This window comes from Zalophus californianus, chromosome 15 (genome assembly GCF_009762305.2).
Source record: "Zalophus californianus isolate mZalCal1 chromosome 15, mZalCal1.pri.v2, whole genome shotgun sequence".
NCBI classification, from domain to species: Eukaryota; Metazoa; Chordata; class Mammalia; order Carnivora; family Otariidae; genus Zalophus; species Zalophus californianus.
The window spans coordinates 6,399,590-6,424,510 of NC_045609.1; the positions used below are offsets into that span (position 1 = coordinate 6,399,590).

General features: G+C 39.8%; 1 protein-coding gene across 2 annotated transcripts in view; it reads right to left on the reverse strand.

Moving 5' to 3' along the window:
- PRKG1 (protein kinase cGMP-dependent 1) overlaps positions 1-24,921 on the reverse strand; it is a 1,248,815-nt gene that overhangs the window by 1,154,840 nt on the left and 69,054 nt on the right. Inside the window, exon 1 of one of the 2 annotated variants that reach the window (XM_027593897.2) lies at positions 3,589-4,132. The exons of the other annotated variant lie outside the window; for it this stretch is intronic. Within the exon in view, the coding sequence (XP_027449698.1) occupies positions 3,589-3,899 (311 nt within the window). The 5' untranslated portion in view covers positions 3,900-4,132. Of the gene's footprint in view, positions 1-3,588; positions 4,133-24,921 lie in introns of those variants that run through there. 2 annotated transcript variants of the gene reach the window in all.

The following is a 24,921-nucleotide window of genomic DNA, read 5'->3' on the forward strand; positions in this document are numbered from 1 at the left end:
CCCATCTGGAATGTAATTGCTCCTTCTGAATAAATCTGTATTTTAATATTCTAACCATCGATGATTATACCAAAATTCTAGTATTCTCTCAACTTTCCTACAAAATTTAACACACAGGCCTTAGGAAGATACTGTTTCTCTAGAGATGTACTTGTGCCCAGGTTTAAAAGATAATGTAAGAGCTTGTTAAAATCAATGCCTCCCTAAAAATAAGAAAATCCATTTCTTTTTGCCCTCAGCTCTGCCAAAATATTTCACAACCAAAGAGTGAAACGTTACAAAACATATCATCGTTCTCTTAAAATTCAGCTACCTCTGGGGTGAAAAGCACCAGCTGAACAAAAATTCAGAGACACTGACAACTTTTTATAGGAACTTAAGTCTATACAGCCCAACTGAAATGACATGTAACCCCGGGACGGCAAAATGGAAAGGATTTGAGAATGTTTACAACAGGTAAAGGGTTTAGATCAAAATACCAGAGTAAATGTTCTGACCTGTTACAGAGTTTTCAGGAATGAAGTATGATGAAATAAAATTACTTTAAAAGTTCATAAGAACCATCCTGTATACATAACCAACAGACTATCCGATCTCATAAAATGGATTTTATATTTTTTTCATTTTTTGATTTGTTCAATTTATTTCAAAATATATGGCCTAATAGTTTTACATTCTCAAGTAGTTATGCGGTAGTAATGGAATATAGTGCCAACTTCTACATCAGTTCTTTGCTTCACATTCCTAACAGAGGAAGGACTTAAGGACTATTTCTATACAGGTGTGAAAGAAACAAACAAAAACACCCACCAGTCCCCCAAAACACACACACACACACACACACACACACACACACACGCACGCACGTTCAGCAGGAGCTTCCTGGCTCTGACAAAGCATTGCCTCCCATTCCCAGCTAACAGGGAAAATTCCAAATCAAAAATGTTAAAAATGATTTAAGTTAATAATTTACATTTTACACTATTTTTAAATGATCAAAAATCATTTAAAAAAGTTTTTCAAAATTATAATCCTCAGAGGGCAATCTCAGTAAGCAAAAAGTAACCATATTTGCATATATCAGATAAATGAACAGAACCTTAGCTGGGCAGTTGCCTACATCTAGTGAAAAGGGAACAGAAAATTCACAGGAAAGTGAATTTGAAATCCATTTGAGGCTATTCAGGTGGTTTCCTTTTAACTTGAACTCACAATGATCTGTGTGTGAGTTTAAGAAAGAGGACTATATATAAGTTGCACTAAAAGCAAAATATAAAGACATAAACACTTGTTGCCAGTCAGCCTATATAATCAGATTACTCAAAGTGAAATAAATTGAAATTCGAGCAAGTCTTCTTTGGTTTGGCAAGTTTTCCTAATTCTTTGTGGAGCTACCTTGCACAATTATTCAAATGACATAAGGTATAATCATTTTGCATACAATGTAACTTCTCTTTCAAGAAAGGTACACTCTACCACTTAAGCCAATTTTATTCTAGTTTTCTTTATGTAAGTGTGAAAAAAGAACAGATGTTTTTCCAAAATTATTTAAGCTTGGAAGACATTCTATCCTTTTCTTCAATATAATCTTTCAGAATCACCAAAACCATCATGCTGATACCTTAAACAGCTGATTTCTTTAAAGCACATTATTAAATAAATATCAGAACGCACAGCACTGTTCCATAGACAAAATGTTTATTATAACAGAATGCTGTGAATTATTTGCCAAGCTAATTTCATTTTCCACCATGGACTTGTAAAAAAAAAAAAAAAATCTACTTGTTCTACATGTTGAGCACTAAGAGATTTCTACAACTTACCCCATTCCTACAGCTCAAACTGGTACTGCCTAGATTCCTTCAGATCTTCTCTAATCCAATGTTTAACTGGAGTTATCAGCTGGCTTGATCGTGCTTCATTATAAAACCTATTAAAATGGTCTTTTTATAAAAGCAGAGTTTTCTCTGTGTTACTCCAAAGTCCTGCAGATACTAAAATGAGATCCTATGCAATGCTTAAAAATGCAGAGAGCTGTCTTTGAGTTATTTTTTCATTATGCAAAACTTGGCCCAGGAGAGATGGCCATGTACCTCGTTAGCTAAAACAGGCAAGCATGTTGGGACTGCAAATTAATTTACCGGAGAAAGTTGAAGTAAATGCGAATCATTCAGGTTCCTAAGGCAAATCTAAGTCTACTGATCGGGGCAACTTGCTGAGGTCAGAATCTCTGAAATGTGTAGCCTCACAGTTTCTTCCCTACACTCTGGGAGAATACAAACTCCGTCTTAAGCCTGCATGAGGAACAGCAGAAGCTCTATGGGAACCAACAGATGTAGGTATAACTCTTAAGTTTTTAGAAGTATAATCTGTACATGCTCGACAAATACAAATGGAGACAATCATGTATTTGCCCTTTCTCCTTACATTAATTTCTTGTGTTTGCGAAGTGCAGGGTTCCCAGGGGGCTTGCATTATTATGTAACACGTGTCATCCAGGCAGTGTGATGTAGTTGGGAATAGAGTAGCAAAATCTTTCATTTTATCAATTATGTCATTACCTATTAATTAAAAATACCATTCCTTTGGGTGCTCTCCCTCATTCGATATTAATCTCCTGTTCCTGCCACTCTACGCTCCATAAGGTCTCTGCGTTGAGAAGTGTGTAACAAGTTGGATTCAATTTTCCTACCCAAGTTATGGAACCCACTGACATCAGAACATAGTTCTCTAAATGCAAGAAGGATACCAGAGTGGTTGCATCAGAAGCCAGGAGTAAGGCAAACAATGTATTCACATTGTCAATTCAGGTAAGTGTACTTCTCACGCTTGACCCTGGAAACATGCAACCCTCTTGATAGCCGGAGGCACCTCACTGGTAACATTATGCAAATTCCTTAAGGAAAACAAGCAACATTCTCCCTTGGATGGTACGAAAAAAATATTTTTTTAAAAAAAACTCAATAGACTGGGCTTCCATTTGCGGGCTGTAAATGCCATCCAATTCGGGAAATCAAAAAAAATCTTCCCTTTTCTATGCGTATTTGCTTATTTTTGACACTTTGATAATGACAGCCCATTCAGGTTTGAGGGGTACCGGCGAGAAATCCGGGAGAGCCACAAAAGCAGAGAAAGTAAGGGCGGTATCAGACGCATTTCATTTCAAGTCTGATGAGCCTGCATTTAGGATTTTCCGGCTGGGCAGGTTTGCCAGGGCATTTGGGAGATGGGGCTTTTTAGTCCTCTCCTCATACTCACTCACTCACACGCACAAACACACACAGACACACACACACACACACCTGGGGCGCGTTCAAACTATGTGCGGTGGGTGGCATATACGAATGTGTATGTCTATTTTTTAAAAATAGCTTGACATCTGACAAAGACACGGAAGGCAAACGTAGGTGCAGCGAGTGTGGCTCTGAGAAACGTGCACAGCGCGCGAGAAGTGCCCGTTAGAATGCAACATCTCTGATGAGGACAGACATGGCAAGCGCGAGGGGCGGGGGCCGACACACAAGACAGAGACCCGCAGCTCCCCACCGACAGGGCGCCGCGCGGACCCGGCGCCGCACCCCTGCTTACTGTGGGCTCTTGGGGTAGAAGGGCAGGGTCACATGGCTGAGATCCTGGAGGTCGAAGGCGGTGGGCTCGGCGGAGATCGCCTGCCGCTTGGTGCGCGGCTCGCCCTGCAAGGTGCCGGCGCTCTGCTTCTGCGCCTGCTGGGTGGCCGGCCGGATCACCGAGCGGTACTTGTCCAGCTCGTTCTGCAGCTTCTGGATCAGTTCGTCCTTCTGATCCAACTCCAGCTCCAGCTCGTCGATGAGGGCATCCCGCTGCCTCAGCTCCTCGATCTTCTCCTGGAGCGCGTACTGTAAATCCCGCAGGGTGCCCATGCTCCTCCGGGCCGCCGGGGCGCCTGCCCGCCGCTGCCGCGCGCCTTGGGGCTTGCTCCCCTCTCCGGGCAACTTTCCCCAAAGTCGCCGCCGCCTCCCGAGTGCAGACGCTTCCTACTCGAGCCCAGAGCCAGCCCTGGCTTCTGAGCATGCCCAGTCCGCCGCTCCGGCGCCGACTTTCGGTGCAGCTCCCACTTCCCGGGCCGCCGGAGAGGCTGAGCGCGGGCCCGCAAGACAGCAGGTCCAAGCCGGGACTGAGCCGAGGCGCGGCGAGCGCAGGGCCGGAGGCGGGCGCAGGGCGGCGGGCGCCGGAGGAAGCGGGCGCTGCGCCTGGGGCGCCTGATAAGCCGCGCGGCGGGGCGGAGCGGGCGGGCGCGCCACTTCGGGGTGGGGGAGGTGGGGGAGACGCCGGGGAGGACCCCGCGCAGACCGGGGAGGCGCCAGCCGGGGCACCCCCTCCCCCCCACCCCTCCCCGCCGCCCCGGCACCCCGGCCTCGAGGCCGCTGGGCTACGGTCCCGGCCGCGTCCTCGGGCCGGGCGGGCTCGGCATCCGAAAAGCTCCGGGGTCCGGAGGTGTTCTGGCCGCCGGCCTCCCCGGCAGAGGCTCCCGAGCTGCGTGGCGGCGCTCTCCCCTCGCTCACGCCACCCTTCCCACGGGGAGCGCCTCGCACAGGTGGCTGGAGAAGAAACTTGCCTCCCGCCGCAGAGGAGCCCGCGCCCCGGGCGCGGGGTTGGGGGGGGGCTCCCTGACGCGCAGGTGCCTTTGGGGAAGGGGCGAAGGGGCGGGGCTCTGGCTCCTCTCCCCAAGTGGGGCGGCTCTCTCCCACCCCTGCCAACTGCCCCCCCGTCTCAGCCCCTGCCAAACTCACACGAAGGAACTCTTTTCAGGTCTGGGCCCGAGAAGGCCGCTCAGCTCTCCCTCCCACCTGAGCTAGTGTCTGCGGAAGAGTTTCTGGCTGGGCCTCGCGTCTTCCATTTGCTTAACTTGGGGTGGGGGACAGGAGGGGGGTGCAGGAGGGGGGGAATCCGTGCCGAGCTCCAAAAAGTCCATCCTGAAATTGAACTGTATCTTTAAAAATATTCCCTCTGTGACAACCAAGCTGTTAGAAAGGTCTCCTTACACTTGAATGGCAAGACACAAACTGAATATAGGAGGGATCATGAGAAGGGGGAGCTCAGATGGGTTGCAGAAAATTGTGCTTTATCACCCCACCCCTACCCATTCCCCTCATCCCCGCCCACTTAGTCTTTCCTAAAATGATGACAACTAGGTTGCATCTCTTCTGTGGAAGGGGGATTCTCCCATCATCTGAACACATGTTCAGAATCCACAAATGTTTGCTTAACTACTCACCTAAATTCCTAATATTTAGCTAAATCTTCACCAACTCATCCAACTTTATACCACCTTTATTAGCAGCCCCCTAATTACTATTCCTGAGCACCCCGTGTTATAAACCAGTGCTCTATTTGGCCATTCCTTAACACTAAAAGTCGACAGAAAATACATTAAAATCGAATTGCAATCCAGAACTATTCCCTGGAATCTAAACTTGGCCAAGAATGAACATATCAGTCTCAAAAAAAAAAAAAAAAAAAAAAGTTTGCATTTACTTTTGAATACACTTTTTCTATCCGAGCTAAGAAAGGGAAAAAACAAAAAACAAAAAAACCCAGCTAGCCAATGGCACATTAACCAACTTTTTGATTCGAAGTGTTCTGTTGGGGCGCCTGGGTGGTTCAGTCGTTAAGCGTCTGCCTTCTGCTCAGGTCATGATCCCAGGGTCCTGGGATGGAGCCCTACATCGGGCTCCCTGCTCAGCAGGGGAGTCCACTTCTCCCTCTCCCACTCCCCCTGCTTCTATTCCCTCTCTCGCTGTCTCTCTCTCTCTCTCTCTCTGTGTCAAATAAATAAAATCTTAAAAAAAAAAAAAAGTGCATCTGTTTGTAATTAGAGGTGTGCAGGACAAAGGATGTACAATCCTAAACAGTCTTCCACTCAGGTCATGATCTAATGCTCTTAGCACAGGTGATGTAAGACACTTAATTTTTCAGCTTTCCAACACAGACATTTCCAGAAATGCATTTATTTCAGAATGTAATACATAAAGTAGATAATCCTTGAAACAGTTTCATTGGTAATGAACAGACCATGAGTAACTTACAAATACTGACATCAGTGAAATAGTTCTGAATTGTTTTTTTAACTAAAACTAAATCAAGCAGAAGGTCTATGGCTTTGTATAACTGACTCTATCCTAAAAGAGAGCTTATGTGACAATTTCCTTGTCCCAGGCAAAAGGCCAAGTTCTTACTTTATTTAACCTATGGGGACTCTTCCATGGGAAAATGTTTAGAACTAAATGCCTTTTTTCCCTATAGATCTATATGGGGGTCCTTGAGGCCAAGAGTTTATGTCTAGAAATAGAAGCAATGTACAGGGGATATCCTTAGACAGTTGCTAAGCAGGGTTATGTTTTAAGGTTCATTTGAGGCTTAAATGGAGTTACTTATGGGCAGCACAAAGTAGAGAAGATTCTTCATTTGTAGAAAGCCTGTCTATCTTGAGAGTCAGAAGTCTGTTATAACACATGCAAAGAAAGTAAAACGGCCAAAACATAAGACTATTACAACTGACTTACGCTTTTAAAAAGTATTCAAGGTATAAGGATGTATCAGGTTATATTAGCCTATACTATGAAAAGAATAATTTAATTCCCCCCTCACTTTATAATCACATATGCAAAATCCAGAATTCTCAACCTTTCCATTCTTGAGGTCAGAGTGAATATTTTAAGTAAGCTTTGCAATGATGTTCTTGACTGGTTGTTTAGATATTAAGGGGCCTGGTTTTCCAACTCAACCTTTTGAGTGACCCCAATCTTTTTTTTAAACATCTTTTGTATTGTCCTTGGTAAATGCTGGAAATAAATTTTATGTGAAAAATCAAGGTCCCGTAGTTACATTTCAACAGAAAAAATGTACTATGTGTCTCATGGTAAGTTAAGTTGGCTAAACTATAAGATCAGAGATCAGGCACAAGTCTACTTTCTGCTTACTAGGAAGTGAATACACAAATCTGAAACGGAGTGGAGTGGGATCTACTGAGCTCTCCCACTGCCTATATCATGGGGTGAGGTCTCCATGGTAGATGCTAAAACACAGAGCAATGCAATGCTGAAGGAACTGAGTTCATACTCTAGAATTCCATAGTCAACTCACAACTGGCTCTTTAGCTGGTCTCTCTTTGTCCCTGCCCTAAGAGGAGCAGAGTTCTACCAGTAGCCAGACCCACCTCGGCATATTGATGTGCTTCAATTTTGCACCCATCCCTCATGACGGAGAATACATTGTATCATGCCTTCCGGATTCAATCTCACCACCATTTAATGAGGCATTCAATAACGCAGCTTCATAGTGGCTCTTAAGAAAATAAAGTCTGTAGAATTTATCATCCTTCACGAAAACCATAATTAGCCTCAAAAGGACACTCATCCAAGTGTCCATGCTACTGATGCCACATTTCCCGGAAGAGTCCTAAGTATGAAATTTTCTTCTGCCATTTCACGTACATATCTTGAGTAGAAACAAACAAAACACAGCTGAGCTTTTTAGGTGATGGAAGCCACCCCTTGTAGAAAAGGGCTGCAGCTAACAAGTACCTCTAAGAAAGAGGAAAGTGACCATTACCGGTAGACATGCTGGCATGCTCTAAATTGCTAATCTTAATCAGAGGCCACAATAAACATAACTTCCTTGAACTCTTAATGCATGACAGGCACTGTTTAATGTAACCCCACCAGGGAGTCTTTATTATTACTTCCACTTACATTTGAAAAAATTGGAGGCAGGTATCACCCACCTAATGGATGGCAAAGCCTGGATTCAAATCCAGACCACGGGATACAGAGTTCAACCTCCGACTCCCTCCCTGCCCCTCATTATCTTCTGCAGGACTTCCAACTGTTGCTAAGGTCTTGATTCTCGATCCAGAGAGAGAAGAATATCCTTAGCATTTTTCGACTGACTTGGGGAGGTGGAAAGAGGAAAAATTTGGAAAATTCTGAAAGAGCCGGAAAGAGAACTTTTACAAATTCTTCTTCCCAAAACTGTCTTCACTCCAGCACCATTTCATTCTCGTTGAAGGTGACTAACTTGCACCCATCTATCTGGGATTGTCCTGGTTTTAATACTAAAATCGCTTAGGTCTATCCCGGTTTTAAAGCTAAAGTCCTAGGTACCCCTTGGTCCTGGACCAACCAGGACAGCTGGTCACCCTATTTAATTCAGGATTGCTGAAACTCCCTACTTTATCAAATTTTGCCTTCGAAGTTACAGATAGGAAGTGGCCAAGGAAGATCTGTAAACATAATTCCTATTATTTTAGGCACATTACAAACCCACTTACACATTTGTTTGTGTCAATATGTTTTAAGGAAACAATCATCCTATTTCAATGCATAAGAAGATACCATAGGAACTGTCTTTGGGCTATAAAGGGCATGAGTCAGATGACAGAATTTTAATTGCACTTTAATAAACTAGAGATTCTAGGTTCTCCTTTTGGTTTACTGTTTTTATAGAAATCTGGACTTCAGACGTATGGGCTTTCTATGGATAAAGCACAATAAGTAAAGCACCTGCTATTTGATTAACTCTTACAGAATTATTCTTAGGACTATATTTGGTGGTGGATTCAGTCATCAGGAATCCATATTTTAAATGGATATAAGTAAAAATTCTAATGGTTTGGCTTGTTGAAGCTAAACTTCTGTGCATGATACGTTTTGCACGGAAAAGAAAAAAAAAACATAAACCATTAATGATGAAAAACTTACTGCAGAGATTTGGAAAGTAATAGTGCATTGTACCATAATTGCTAATGTGCTTAGAGTTTAATACCGAATTAGTGTCATGCCTAATATCAGTTGAAATGAATTCTTATATTCCACAGTTTAAAAGGATGGCATGTTATTACGGAGCCTGAAGTAGTGTTCATGAAAACCCACGCACTGTCTGCCAAAAAGAACACTTCTCTGGACTCTTCAGGAAGCTGTCCATTTCCAAATAATGGAAGAAATGAAATGTTTTTAAGAAGAATGGAATTTGGGTTTCCATATTTTTTTCATGAATGGAGAATTTTAAAATGCATAAAATTGAATTTAAAATATTTTATTCACAAAATATTGTTTTGCTACATTTTAAGCCCAGTGAATGTATACACGAGTATGCAACATTGTAATATCTCTCGTGTCTGACTAATAAATTTATTTTCTCTGTCCTATTTCACTGATTAATCTCATATATAAATGCACATCATTTCATAAGTTAATGCATCAGTATTCTCCACAGGATAGTCAAAAGTATTTGAGAAAGTAATTTTGCATTTAGATATCATATTTGAGAGCATATTTGATATCATGTAGCTTATAGAAGAACAGCTCTGAAATCAATGACTTTCGGTTGCTGCTCTTATTTTAAATTGCATTTAATAGTGGATAAAACTCGGCCATTTTCAACCTACATGTTTTGTAATCAAAATTGAAAGTAAAAACTAAAGCTACATTTTGCTAGTGAACTTACTAAAATCGGTAAAGTGAGAAAGTACTGAAGATGTAAGAAAGATAATAAAATAGAAGTTGGAGTGAACTGGGCTTTTATCGGTGAGTCAAATGAATAGATGAGGCAACAGAAAGATAACCAGGCATTTGTTTGCCCTGTGAGAATGTCAGAGATCTGGAGGACAGGGGGAAGTTGCGGGCAAGAGCAAAAATACTTAGTAGGGAAGCATCCAGAGATCTTCATCCTCATGAACTTAATGGCCAAGTAAATAGCACCTAGCTTCAAAAACAGAAAACTCTCGATATTGTGACTTTTATATAATCATCATGAGATGGAAATCCAGAAATCCATCTTTAATGATGAGCAAATGAAGTGGCAGGCTGGTAAGGCAAATGAATGCCTGATGTTTACGAAGGCATTACCCATGGCCCAAGAATAGAGACCCAAGTTGGGGCCCAGGACACACATATTTTCACTATGCATTTGTAACCAACTGTAAAATTACCAGTCACCTTGCCCAGTGCACATTTTTTTTTTTTAAGATTCGGTAATTTCTCCCTGGTCCAGACTGTATGTTTTAAAAATAATTTTTCAAAGCAAAAAGCACAGGCATTTGATCTGGTAGGTAAGAATGCCCCATATAAATAAATATCAAATAGGGACCTTTTTTTTACCCTTTTTTGGTATTAGGCAGAATATTCAGTGTCTGTCTTGAGTCACTGCATTATGTAAGAATGTTTTTACTCAAATATCAAAGTTAATTTGGGGAGCTATTACGGAAAATTCATCTAAGTTTTCCATAGAATACAGTACAGCCAAAATTCTAACCATCTATCTTTCTTAGAAAAGCATCTATGTTGAATACACAATTTTAAGTGGAAAAAATGACAGGGAAATCTTCAAAACATTTATTTGTGGAATGTCAAAAGCAATTGCTGCTGTTAGGAACACAGAGAACTTGGTGGAAATTGCTTATTTTCACTTTGCAGTGAAAATAACCAGGGGATACCACTGGTCAGACCCTCTATCCTTACACAGCAAGTAACATTCTCTTAGCAGTCACAGAACTGAAACTTACCTGATATCACAGCATTTCTACATGCACTCCATTATTTAATTTAGTTACTTTCTGCCTCTATCATCAGCACTCCCAAAATACAGAGAACTAAAAGACTGTTAGCACTTGCGTGGGATGGACATGTCACCCTTTCCCACCTGCAGCCAAAAAAAAAAAAAAGAGCAGCAAAAACGTCCTTATTTTTTACTCATAATGGATATCACAGAATGGTAGCTGAAATGTACCACTGAGATTATGTAATTCAACATCCTAATTTTAAATTTAAGGAAATTTAAAGGCCAAGGAAGTCAAATGACTCACCCAAGACAGAAGCAAGTTTAGAACCCAATTATGCCCATTCCTTAGTGCACACTGAAGCCTGATTCAGTTCACATGAAAATCCCACCCATCTCTTCATAGGTGATAGTTGTTAAGGCCAATTGAGAACACTTTAATTTGTGCAGAAAACAAAATATATCAAAAGGTCTTTAAAATATCTAACTAGTTCTACTATGCCTCTCCTTATAATGAAACCGTAAGGAACTTGTTCCATGGAGATCTACGTGACACGACGTGCAGGGGTGTGCGTGTGTGTTTGTGTGTGTGTATACACGTGCACATGCTTCAAAGTCAGGCATACGCCAGAGGTGTGAAATATAAACCACACCCTCCTAATCAACCCTCATTTATGTCAGAGTAGAGGTGAGCACGTGAGGTGGGTATACCAGCGGAAACAGAGTAAACCACCTCGCTTACTTTTTCATCTTTCAGACACAGCAGCTCAGGTCTCCTCCCATCACAGGGTTTTAAAAGTCTTTGTGATACAAAAGACATCATTACCAAGACAGAGAAAATTTATCTCGCATTCCTACAAATTAAAAGGTAACACCTTAAACCTAACATAGAACTCTCGAAATACAGATGGTGATACTTGTTTGAATCCCTGAAATCATGTAATCGGTCTTAGACCACTGGAGACATTTTTAAGGTATAATAACTTCAGGATATGCCAAAAGATGATTTTGTTCATTTAATATTTCCCAATGGAGTACTCTTAAGAATTTTCACAAACACAGTAAAGACATATTTCAAAAGGCATTGAAACATACAGCATTTAAAATCTTATTACATTAGTATTTTCCTAAAAATAATTTTGTACTTCTATATTCTCAGTATATGTTCTTTTAATCACCAATCTATCTACATAGCAAATTTTTAACATATTACATGACTTTCATATTCTGCAACCAGGGAATATCCAATTGTGAGAAATCAGAATAATTAATGAAGAAAACGCACAAAAAAACAAGAAGCATATGGTAACAGCTGGTGGAATGGCTAAACCCAGTGGTCAGTGAACAGCCTTGCTAGCTTGCTAGCAAGCCAGTAACTCTCATTGAGAGCTCTCACCAGTCAAGTGGATACCATAATGTGGTGTTTCCTCCAAGTGTGAACTAACGAACACTAGTTCCTTAAAAAAAGGCGCGGGGGTTTCCCCACAGTCAAAAATGCTTGGGAAACACTGAGAAAAGTTTGGTAAAGCAGATTTCTTTCTGCATTATTTCATATAACTTCCAAATTTCCAATATATATTATGAATCTCCAAAATAAATATACAGTAAATATGCACAGTTGATTCAAACAACTAGACTTTCTTTCATCTAATACTTTAAGTGTTGTACCTGAGTATTTATGATAGTGAATTTTTTTTTTTAAGATTTTACTTATGTATTTGAGATAGAGGGAGAGCAAGAGAACAGGAGCAGGGGGAGGGGCAGAAGGCGAGGGAGAAGCACTCTCCCTGCGGCGGGGAGCCCGACGCAGGGCTGGATCCCAGGACCCCGGGATCATGACCCGAGCCGAAGGCAGACGTTTAACTGACTGAGCCACCCAGGCGCCCCTATGACAGTGAATGTTTAAAGGTAAATTAGGCAGCTTACAGAAAGCTACAAGCAGCCTCCCCATCTGTGAATCCCTCATCGGTATCTGCATGTGCAGCAGGATCAGAACACACAGTCCTGATCCCACCAATGGGACTGCCATCAGCATCTCCCCTTGAAAGTCCTAAGTCACCCAGTCTCTGACCAGGGCTGACGACATGACAGAACACCAGAGAACGTAACAAATTTGGTGCTCACAGGAAGGATGAGGCTCGCCATTTGACCCACAATCACATCTTCTCTCTTTAAAATTAGGGTGGGCCACTGGACTGGTGCTCAGGCTATGAAAACGGTCAAGGAAAAATTACAATGGGACTGAGATCAGGAGAGTAATTGATTAATAATTAATCACGTAAGTGTTATACTGACCTTTTAGTTCTTACAAATCTCCAGGCACCAAGCAATTTCATTTTAACATTTCACAGCTTGTCTACTGGTGATTCTCTTTCTGCCTTTGAAATCCTTCACCCAACCCCTTTCATGACCCTAAAATCTAAAACCCCACCACCTCCCAATTAGCAGTTCCATCATTTGAGTCATTAACTCAATGAACTCATTCTTCTCTTCTCTCCTAAAATATCACTTCTTCTGATAATCCTTCTGAATCATCCCCATATTTTCCCTTGTATTAGAACTTACAATTTACAATCATGTATCATTTTCAAGGGTATTTGTTAAATAGCTATCTTATCATTAGGCCGCAAACTCCAAGGAAACAAGGAACTACGCCTATTTCATCCACCAACACCTAGAACAAATAAGCCCTCCCTACATATTTATCCATTGCACTGACTAAATGAATGAATTTGAGAAATATTTATCTAGTATCTACAACACAGCACTGCTAATAAACAGAAAACTGGTCCCTTTCCACCTTTTCTCCATCAAGAGATTAAACCATCAAACTGAACTAAATATCCATTGGCACAATACAGAGATGGACTTCCCCTCACGTGGGTGTCACTTGGAAATGCATGTGTCCTAAGCCTCCAACTTCAGTATGACCACCCGAGGCGCAGCTACCCTGTATCATGGGTCTTAGGCAGGTCACATGTTTGTCTGCTTTTTAAATAGCACCGATTTCCTATGTTCTTCCCAGAAATGTTTGTGGTATCCATTGCTCTTGGACAAATCACCACAGGCAAAACCTTTGAAACTACAATATGGGCGTGCACCCATGAAGTGTATATAGTAGAGATGTGTGTGGGGAGGGGTTGTTATATGGTATATATATGTGTATACACACACACACACACACACACACACACACACACAGTTAACCCTTGAATGAACACAGGTTTGAAATGTGTGGGTCCACTTACACGTGGATTTTTTTGATACAGTCCAGTACTATGTGAATGTAGTTTCTCGCCCTTACGATATTCTTAATAACACTTTCTTTTCTCTAGCTCACTTTATTGTAAGAATACAGTATAGAATACATATAACGAACAAAATATGTGTTAGTTGATTGTTTATGTTACTGGTAGGGCCTCAAGACAACAGCAGACTATTACAGACTATTAGTAGGTATGTTTTGGGGGAATCAAAAATTACATGAGCATTTTTGACTGCACGGGGGGGGGGGTCGGCGCCCCTAACCTCCATGTTATTCAAAGGTCACCTGGGTGTGTGTGTGTGTGTGTGTGTGTGTGTGTGTGTGTGTGTGTGTACTGAAAACCAATATCAATATGGTAAATACAGCTTAGAAGTGAATACAGGTAATGAATTTCTCAGTAACAAGATAGCGAAAGGTGACATGAAAACTATAATATGGTCATTTTTGGACAACTGATGCTTTAGCTCCCCATATTTCTGCATGTCCTTTCTGTACATAATAAATCAAATATATCATAGGCTTAATTTAAACCTGTTTTTTTAATGCAGGAAAAAACACATAGATATCGCTCTTTGAACATCGTTCCCTGCTTAAGACCCACGATAACGGTTTTCTACCTGTCATCCTGAATATTTCTAGGAACCAATAGTTCTTGTTACCCAACCACCTTTCCACCTTTTCAAATCGCACCTAGACAAACTGCAGAGAGCCACAGGTGGGGGGATGGGGAAGGTGGGAGAAATGAGTGAAGTGTTTGGGTTTGGGTTTGGGTTTTTGTTTTGTTTTGTTTTTTAATTAAATTGAAAAAAATCGCACCTAGACAATCAACTGTCTTAATGTACTTTTAAATCACCATAATCCCAGAGTCTTTCTTACTTTTAGGCTTATAATACATTGTCTTCAAGGTTCAGTGCTCTGTCATATAACAGGGGCACCGTCAATTCTGCAATTTCTTTCTTCTGTTTCTTCCCAAGCCCTCACTGCTCCTTCCAAAAAGCTGACAGCTGTATTTGGAGTTGGCCTGTTTTTGAGAGTCCTTCTTAATGCTTTTTCTTTCAAAAGCTATTAATGCCATCTTATAGTATTTTGAAAGCAGATGTTTCCAGTCAAGGTGCTTGTAAGTTACGGCGGTGCTGATTCACCAGCGCTCGAGTTCTAACCTGTCACCTCATTGATAAAAGCTTCGGAAGTTTCGGTTGAAATGGAGTTCAAAAGCAAATCAATCCACCAAAATATTTTTATCCAATAACTTAATTAGGAAAGTAGATAGACTTATCTCCTTCTCCTCTCTCTTGTTCTTTCTTTTGCTTTTTCCTTAAAATATCAGAATTGGCCCTTTCAACGAAATCATAACCTTACTACCAGTCAACTGAACACCAAAGCGCTAACCTTTGGGTGCTAGCGATAATCTCAATGTTAAACAGCTGTTCAACTAAACCCAAAGACAGAAGTAGATAGTTTGTTAATGCAAAGAAGGAGTATTTCTCAACTAGATGTTTCCTATGATTTCAAAAAATCAGCCAAAAGGCTTCCTAACTCCTCCAAATTTACTGCACTGTATAGATTTTGTAATAAAGGTAATTTTTGACAGCTACCAAAGCCAAAGCTGAAAATTTCCTATGAAAAATATAAAAGGACACCTCCTCTTCCATAGAAGAGAGTCAGATTTGGAGACAAAGACTTAAAGCGTTGTACACATACACCCCACAAATTTTTATAAATGAAGCCTGACAGTGCAATTGCTTGATGCTGCTGCAGAGTCTGAATGGAAACCCAAGGTTCTGATTTGCAACTGCTTGAAACTTCTGGATCTTCAATAAAACCTGAGTGTTAATAACGATGTGAATGTAAGAACATTCCTGACACTGCAGTACTTATCTCTACTGGTTCTTATTCATATTTTTCCTCCTAAGAAACAGGAGTCTCACATTGCAGTTATCATTATACATCATCTTTTTGGACGCAGGATTTCCTAAGGAGAAAAATATCATGATCAATAGTAATTAAGCTTTATAAAAGAAAAATATCTTATTGAGATAAGTATGCCTTTCTTGATAATAAATAGTTTATTCGGTTAAAAATAATATTTTGTAGAAAATGGGATCTAATTGAAATTTTAATTTGTCACTTATAAAAGTACAAGGTTAAGCAAATTGTTGTGAAATTTATACTTCTCCTTTGCATGGTTTATTTCAAATATATTTCCATAAATAGTACACAACCTCAGCACACAATAGCATTCTTCACATTTTTCCCTCAGCTATTAAATACTAATTTCTGAGGGCTAAACTACAGAACTAAAGGTACAATTGCACCCTCTACTGTCCAAATTTTCCATTCCACACATTGAGCAAAAAACACTGCATATGTTTCTTGAACAAATTCGTTACAAAAGTAACAGACAGGTAAACCCTGTTGGCTTCCATTTGACATTAGGTAGCAAATCTTCAAACAGATAAGCTACCTGTCAGAATTTCTTTAGTCCTAGGAATGGAAACTGGACATTTATACAGTTACTGGAACCAGACTAAATCAGAAAACTGTGATTCTCATCGAAGTACTGGAAATGTGAAGTATTCATTAACTTATTGACAGTAAATTGGAAAGGAGAGGGAAAATATCAAGTCACTCAAGCCAACAACTGGCACATACTTCTAATAGCATATATAGTATGCCAGTTTTTTTTCAAGTTAGAAATTAAACATTAGCATTGCTCTAAAACTGCACATTGAAGTTCTAAAAATTTAGTTTTGAGATCTTATAATTTTCAAAGCTTTAAAGACTAGGAGCCAAAATTAAGTGCTTATTTGTTCCTTTCGTTTCAATAGAAAAAAAAAAAACCTATTTTCCTTGTCTTAATTAAAGTTTTTTGATATTTATTCAAGAGATTTTCAATTTCTTCTTCTATTGATAAAGAATTCGCTCGCTACTGGCAAACCCTCCCACCAAGAATAACCAGAAAAGCTAATTTCCCCTCCCCCCACCCACCAGCAAAAAATGTTTAAGGCAAAAATTCCTGAGCAATAGAGTTTGAAAGGCTAACATCTCAGAGAAGAACAAAGTCCAGGGAGGCAAACCCAACATTCAGCGTCCTTTTGGAGGCATTTACAAATTACAAAACACTCCTAAAGAAGATAAATAACGGAGTATGAATTAGAAGCTGAGAGGCTAAGAAGTTGACAAAGCTTCTAAATGTCTCATGGGGCCAGAGGGACAAAAACTGGAGTTCAGGCCCAACGAGTTCAAAACCATGAAGGCCAAACCTTAACTGATAACAATCCAGTATCATAAAGACTGACACCGCGCGTTGAACCTGTTGGATCCATAACGGGGTTAAAGCGGTCAGCCTGCTCTTCAAGAGCAGAGTCTCAGATGATCTCACGTTGTCACACACAACATCCAGGATTCAATCTGAAACAGGTACACCAAGAGACAATAAAACAAAAAGCTAAGAAAAAATAAAAGCATACAACAAAAGCAGACCCATGGGAATCCTGCCACTGAAACTACCTGATAGGCACTTTTAAATAATTGTGATAGATATGTTTAAGGAATGTGATGAAATGTTGTTAATTTCAAGAGAAAACTGGAAACTATAAAAGAAATTGAAATTTTAGAACTGAAAAAAATTCAGTTACTGAATTTTAATAATTCTGTAGTTATACTAAATGGCAGGAGACAAAACTAGTGAACTAGAATATAAATCCCAAGAAAATAGAATAAAAAGAAAAAAGAGAAAAAGAATTTGAAAAAAGGAGTATGAGACGTGTGATCATAAAGAAAAGGTCTAACCTATATGTAATTGGAGTCCCAAAAGGGGAGGAAAGATGGAATGGGACAGAAGCAATATTTGAAGACATAATGGCTATGAATTTTTTCAAAACGGATGAAAGATGTATCGAGCTATAATTTCAAGAGGCACCATAAGCCACTAGCACAATAAATACAAAACACAAACAGATAGAAACACAAACACATACAACCCTAGGTATATCATCATAAAACTTCTTACAATCAAAAATAAAGGGAATCTCCTAATAGCAGGTGGAGAAAAATACCACCTTCCCAGTAGCAACAGTAAGATTACAGTCGACTTTTCAGTGGAAACAGTGAAAGCCATTCAGCAACAGAGCGGTAACCTCAAAGGGCTGGGAGGAAATAAAAGCACCAACATAGAATTCTATACTTGGCAAAAATATCCTTTGCAAGTAAAGGCAAATAAATACATTTTCAGGGAAACAAAAACTAGAGAATTTATAACCAACGGATCCACCGTAAAGAAGACACTAAAAGATATTCTTTGGGAAGAAAGAAAATGAAAGTAGATGATTGCAATAAGATATAAGGGGAAAACTATCACAGAAAGGAAAAATATGAAGTTACATCGATACGAACGAATGCTGCATAAAACAATAAAAGCATCTAACAACAATAACAGGAAAGTGAGGAGGGGATCAGTAAGGGTAACAGTGTTGTCAGTCATCGCACTGTCTGAGAAGTAACAAAAGTATTAATTTATCTTTAGTTTTGCTAGCTCAAGGACGCATTGCATGTTGCAACTTCTAGAGTAAGCAATAATAGAAATAAAACATATACAACTGAAAAACTGATGGAGGAAAAATGGAATATCAAGTAGAAAAGGAGACACAAATAGTAAGATGATGGATTTAAGCCAAAAATGTACCAGTACTTAAACTAATGAACCAATTACTCTAATTACTAGACAAAGACTGTCTGATTGGATTAAAAAATAGAAATATATACATCTTATAAGAAACAATTTTATATAAGGGAACAAAAAAGGTTTAGAGTAAAAAATGTGAACACAAACCAAAAGACAGCTGATGTAGCTCTACTAATACCAAGGGTTATTTTAAGAAAATAAACACTATTAGAGATGAAGAGGAACACTTCACAATAATGAAAGGATTAATTTATCAGAATGGGATCATCAGTCTACATTTATATGTTCTCAATAACAGCCTCAAAAGATGAAAAATAAAAATTGATAGTGCTAAGAGGAGATATAAATTCACAATCTTATTAAGAGATTTCAACTTATCTCTTAAGAAACTGATAGACTAAGCAGACAGAAAATTCATCAGGATATAGAAGATTTGAATAATACACTTAACAAACTTAATTGCAAGCTGTAGGACACTTACACCCAAATTACAGAACACCCTATTTCCTAGGGCATAAGCAAGTTTTATTAAAACTGACCACATGCTAGGCCATGAAACAAGTCTCTGCAAACTTCAAAAGATCGAAATCATGTATTGTTACTGCAGAGGAATTAAGCTAGGAATCAGCAACAATAGTAATCTTGAAAGATACAAAAAGAATGTGATAAAATTAAAATGCATTCATGATTTTAAAATAATCTAAAAATTCAACATAAAAAGTACTTATTTGCTAAAGGAGATCTGCAAAAAAAAAAAAAAAATCTACAAGAAATCTCATGCTTAATGGTGAAATATTGAAAGAGTTCCCCCCTCATATCACAAAAAAGAAACGGATGTCCATTTTCACCACTCCTATTCAACAATATAATTGAGGCCCTGGCCACTGAAATAAGGTATGAAAAAAAAATACATAAAGATTAGAAAAGAAGATTATATACTTTTGGATAAGTTCTATATCTTTATCTACATATATCTTTGGGTAAGTTCTAAATCTATACATAAGTTTAACTACAGATAAACTATTAGAATAAGTGAATTTAGCAAGGTCAGTCAGGTTACACAAGGTTAATATGAGTACGGATGTCTTAAAACAAGATGCAAAAAGCACTCACCATGAGGAAGAGAATCCATGAAGTGAACCACACTAAAATTAGGAGATTCTTTTGATCAAGAGACACGATTAAGGTGAGTACCTGTCATTATACATTTGTCAGAACCCACAGAGTGTTCAATACCAAGAGTAAATTCTAATGTAAGCTGTGGACTTTGGGTGATGATGAGTGTCAACATAGGCTCATCAGTTATAACAAATGTACCACTGTGATTCAGGATTCTGAAAGTAGCGGAGGCTGTGAGTATGTGGGACCAAGGGCTGTATGGAAACTCTTTGTACCTTCTGTTCCATTTTGCTGTGAACATAAAACTCCTCTAAAGGATAAACTATTTTTTTAAAGCTACTATTAAGAGAGTTAAAAGGCGGGGCACTGGGTGGCTCAGTCGTTAAGTTTCTGCCTTTGGCATGGTCCTGGAGTCCTGGGATCGAGTCCCACATCGGGCTCCCTGCTCAGCAGGAAGCCTGCTTCTCCCTTTCCCACTCCCCCTGCTTGTGTTTCCTCTCTCACTGTGTCTCTCTCTGTCAAATAAATAAAATCTTTAAAAAATAAGAGAGAGAGTTAAAAGGCAAACACAAAATAAGAAAATATATTGATAATATATATTTAATCAGCAAAAGGCTTATACTCAGACAATATCTGGAATTCCTAAAATTTAGACACAAGATCTACAATCTCAGAGAGCTAGGCAAAATACCTGAAAATTTCAAGTATTTTCTAGTGGGACTGGTGACCAGGAAATGGCAAAATTTTAAGGCTTTTGACCTAAGAAGACAACCAAATAGCCAATAAACTTATGAGAAATTGCTTAATTTCATTAATCAAGAGGGAAATGGTAAACATAATGAGGTACCACTACATATCTATCCAAATGGCTAAAACCGAAAAAAAAAAATCATGACAATGAATATTAGAGAGTTTGTGAAACAAGGGAAATTCTCATACCCTACTAGGGGGTGTATAAATCAGTATAGTCACTTGGGAAAACTGTGGCAATTTCTGCCTCAACTGAATATATGGATCGCCGATTATCTAGAAACTCCAATCACAGCGATATACCCAATAGAAATACATAGATATCACACGATGTGTGCAAGAATATTTGTAGAAACGTTATTTGTAATATACCCAAACTGGCAACATCACAGATGTCCATTGACATTAGCATGGGTAAATATATTCTATAAATCCTACACAATAGAATCCAGAAGACAATACAAATTCATGAACGTGGCTACAAGCAACAACAACAATAAAACTCACAAACCATACTCAGCAAAATAAACTACACAGAAAGATAATAAACACATTGTATGCTTTCTTTTTTTATAAAACTCAAACATGGGCAAAACAAACTTATGGTGAAGGTAATGGTCACTTTGGGGGCGGAAGGCAGGAACTGGCATGAGGTGGGCTTCAGAGGGGCTGGAATGGTTCTGCTGTCTTGATCTGAGCCATGGTTATTATTCAGATAATTCATTAAATTATAAACTTATTGCTCATGTGCTTCTCTGTATGTGTGTTATAGTGTATTAAGAAAGCTTAAGACAATTGCTTTATTTAGTTTATTAAGATCAACATCTGGCAAATAATATTGCATATTATTTTCGATACCTACAAGTACAAGGAACCACCTTAGATGATCAAAGGCTCCAAGTCTATTCTACTGTCATTTTCTTTCTTTAGAGAGAGACAGTGTAAGTAGGGGAGGGAGAGGGAGAGAATCGTAAGCAGACTCCATGCTGAGCAAGGAGCCTGACACTGGGGCAGGATCCCAGGACCCTGAGATCATGACCTGAGCCGAAATCAAGAGTCAGACACTTAACCGACTGAGCCACGCAGGCGCCCCCCCCCCCACCCACTGTCAAATATTTATATTGTGCAGTTGTTAGATCTGGACAAACAATGAATTAGGTATACATCCTATCCTCAAAGCAAAAGACATAGAATTATCTAGGTAAATGAACATTATACCCTGACATATGTGTGTACATAAGTATACACACCCATATTCATTTAACATATACATTCCAGATTTCAAAAGTATCTTGATTTAATATGATCTTAAATGTTTCCAAAAAAGAATTTATTAAATGTGTATAACTCAGGAATAATTTTCATATGTGTGTGTGTGTGTGTATGTGTGTGTGTATATATATATATATATATTTCTTTCCAACAAATCAAAGGGAAAACCTGTGGTAGAAATGTGTCTTAAGAACTGGAGCAAAACAGGAAAAGGTTCCATTTGATCTCAGCTCAGAAGGGTAAAGGGGGATCTGAAGACGTAGGGATAGGAAGAATGTAATCAAAGGTACAGCATGGGAAGGTAGACCCGAGGCTCGGGGTTCGTTCTGGATGGAGAGCAAAGGAGTCAGTGGGTCTAAGACCCCCAGGCAGGCAGAGAAGAACACTCAGGAGAGCCTCAGGATGCCACGCTGACGAATGCAGACAATGTACACTCAGGAGTGGAGGGAAAGAAAGCCAAAGTCCTGAGCCTGGAAACGACAAGATCAGAGTTGTGTCTCAGATAAATTAATCCCAGAGCATGGCATGCAATGAACTGAAGATTGAAAAGAGCGGTCAGAGACAGGTTAGGAAGCTGCTGCCATCCTAAAGGGTAATCCAAATATAGGACTGAGGATGGAGAAAAGAAGACATGGCCAATGTCACCTGTTGAAAATGTCATTCATCCCTCAGTATAAGCATTGATGGCTATATTCCCAAATAATCGTCTTTTAAGTGCTCAATGCATGAACGGTAAACAGAGATCAAGCACCTGTGTAATCAGGGACAACTTCCTAAGGAAGTCAACTCATTGAGAATCATTTCTGAGCGTATCCAATCTTTACAGAGCCAGGGCTCCCTTTCCAGAAGGTACTTCCCCTAGAATCACAGTAAACACAAACATCAGGCCCTAGGAAAGAGGTGGAATACAAGTGAAAATTCTTGAAGAGCCATGGAGGAGGCACCCTGTATATAATCCCACCCCATCCTTACCACCCCTGCAGGACAACTACAGCCCCTTTCTATCTCAGAGGCCAGGGCTCCAAGAGTTTCCTTCTATTCCCCAGTCAACTCCTCTAAACTAGTGAATTCACAGGTGCTAATTACTGGACGCATGACTTTGTTGGCTCAGTTTTCCCATCCCACCATTTCTTGAGCAGGGGACTTTGTTTGAGCAAGAGTTGGCCCTGTGTGAGGCAGAGTCAAGAGGACAGGAACAGGAGACACAGGGGCTTGGGACAATGATGGAGTTCTCACGAAGCTATGGGATGGAGAGCAGGGAGCAGTGGGGAGTAGTACATAGGACAAGGCATTGGAAGAGGAAAATGGGATTTGTAAGTACCCCTGCTTTGAGAATGTTTAAAAAGTCCAGACAAAGTTCTTTTAACTAACTTGTGCTTGCTGACCTATTCATTTGACCCTGCACTGAAACTGGACCCTGTGGATTCCAGCCTCATACGACTACAATGTATACAATGACCTGAAGGAATTACAACGGTACAAGAAAGCAATTTAGATTTGTTTTTAATGGAGGAAGAGGAAAACCTTGGTTGCATTTTAAATCAACCCATCGAAGGAGTTGGCCACTCTGCCCTCCAACTCTGATTTTGCACAACAGTTTGGGGAACTGCAGACATGAAGGACCTTAGGAAGAGCAAACCAGACCACAACACTGAGTACTGATGAAGCTTCACGTGGCAGCATGCCCCCATGGCAGCAAACAGCACTACCGAGAGAGCCTCCTCGATTAGAAAAAGGAACCAATGGAGTTCTCCATGCTTGAAGCTCTTGGTAGGTCTATTACACCCTTTAAAACCAGGTTATGGTCGGGGATCCAAGGGGAAGCTGAGGAAAAGAGATCGTGAATAATAATCAATACAAATAACCATTATTTCCATTATTGTAGTATCTGACATTTATTGAGTGCTTATTACCATAGTACCTCATGAGTGTTAAGTGCTAAGTGCTGGGCTAAGTGCTTCTCATAGATGATCTCAAGCCTCCCAAATTTATGAGATTGGTATTGGTGTTACTGTCCTCATTTTAAAGGTGGGAAATGGGGAATGATTAGCATGTAAGTAGCTTGGCAAAGGCCACAGAGCTGGGGTTCAAACTCAGGAACTCTTGACTCTGGAGCCACTAGGTTTATAAATCTGCCATGACCCTCCAGCAATGGTAGTGATGACAATAATGAAACTTTCATTAAGGTCTACTCTGCACACCTAGATATGCCTATCACCAAAACCCGAGGTTTGGCACTCTCACACTCTCCTGTCTTCTCAGGATCTGACCCCCACACAAGGTTATAGTAACAATCACCATCATGTAGACTCAGTTTTAATTATTAAAAGCAGAACCCTGCCCCTCTCCAAGTTCAGGAACCAACTTCCCCAGAGTGGGGCTTCTCCATTATGTCTTGCATCAACTAATTAAGCTAATGACATAACTACATAGCATCAATTCCTCTACCAGCATTTAATTTTTAGTCTGGGGGCACTTGGGTGGAGAAGCCGTTAAGCCTACCACTCTTGGTTTCCGCTCAGGTTGTGATCTCAGGGTCGTGAGACGGAGCCCTGCATCAGGCTCCACACTCAGTAGGGAGTCTGCTTGGGATTCTCTCTTTCCCTTTATCTCTGCCCCTCCTGTTCAGTCTCTCTCTCTCTCTCTCTTTCTCTCTCTCTCAAATGAATAAATCTTAAAAAGTAAATAAATAAAAATAAATAATTTTTAGTCTAAACAAGTGTGGAACTTAGAAAAGTTTGGAAAAAATAAATCATCTTAAGGAACTTATTCTACACCTTATTCTTCCATAGACTAAAATGTTTAAATTATCTTTGCTAGTTTTGTAACTCTCCCAATGCCTTCAATGTAATTGCATTTTATAAAGAGAAAACAAGTACGTTCCTCAAAGCTAGAATTCTCCATGGACAGTTGTTTTTGTGTTTCTGTTTTTCCCTCTGAAAATTTAGTGGAGAAATTAATGTGTGTGTATGTGTGGCTTAGTTCAAGATGAGGTTTTAGTTCAGGATGAGAAAGATTCTCAGAACCAGGACTTATTATCAAGAGTTCAAGCTCAAAGGAGCAAAATAAGATATTTGCAATTAGGAAAAATGCACTTTTTAAAAAAAATGCCTGTTTCTTTAATATTCCTCTGCTAATAAACGTTTAAACTTTGTTACATCATTTTTACTGTGCTTAGCTTTGGAGCCTGTAAGTTGGACTCAACATAAAAGAGAGTACGCTAAAGAAAAGCAGTTATAAATAACTTCATTTCACCAAGAGGTTGAAACGAGTCAGCTGCCAATACACAAACCCACAA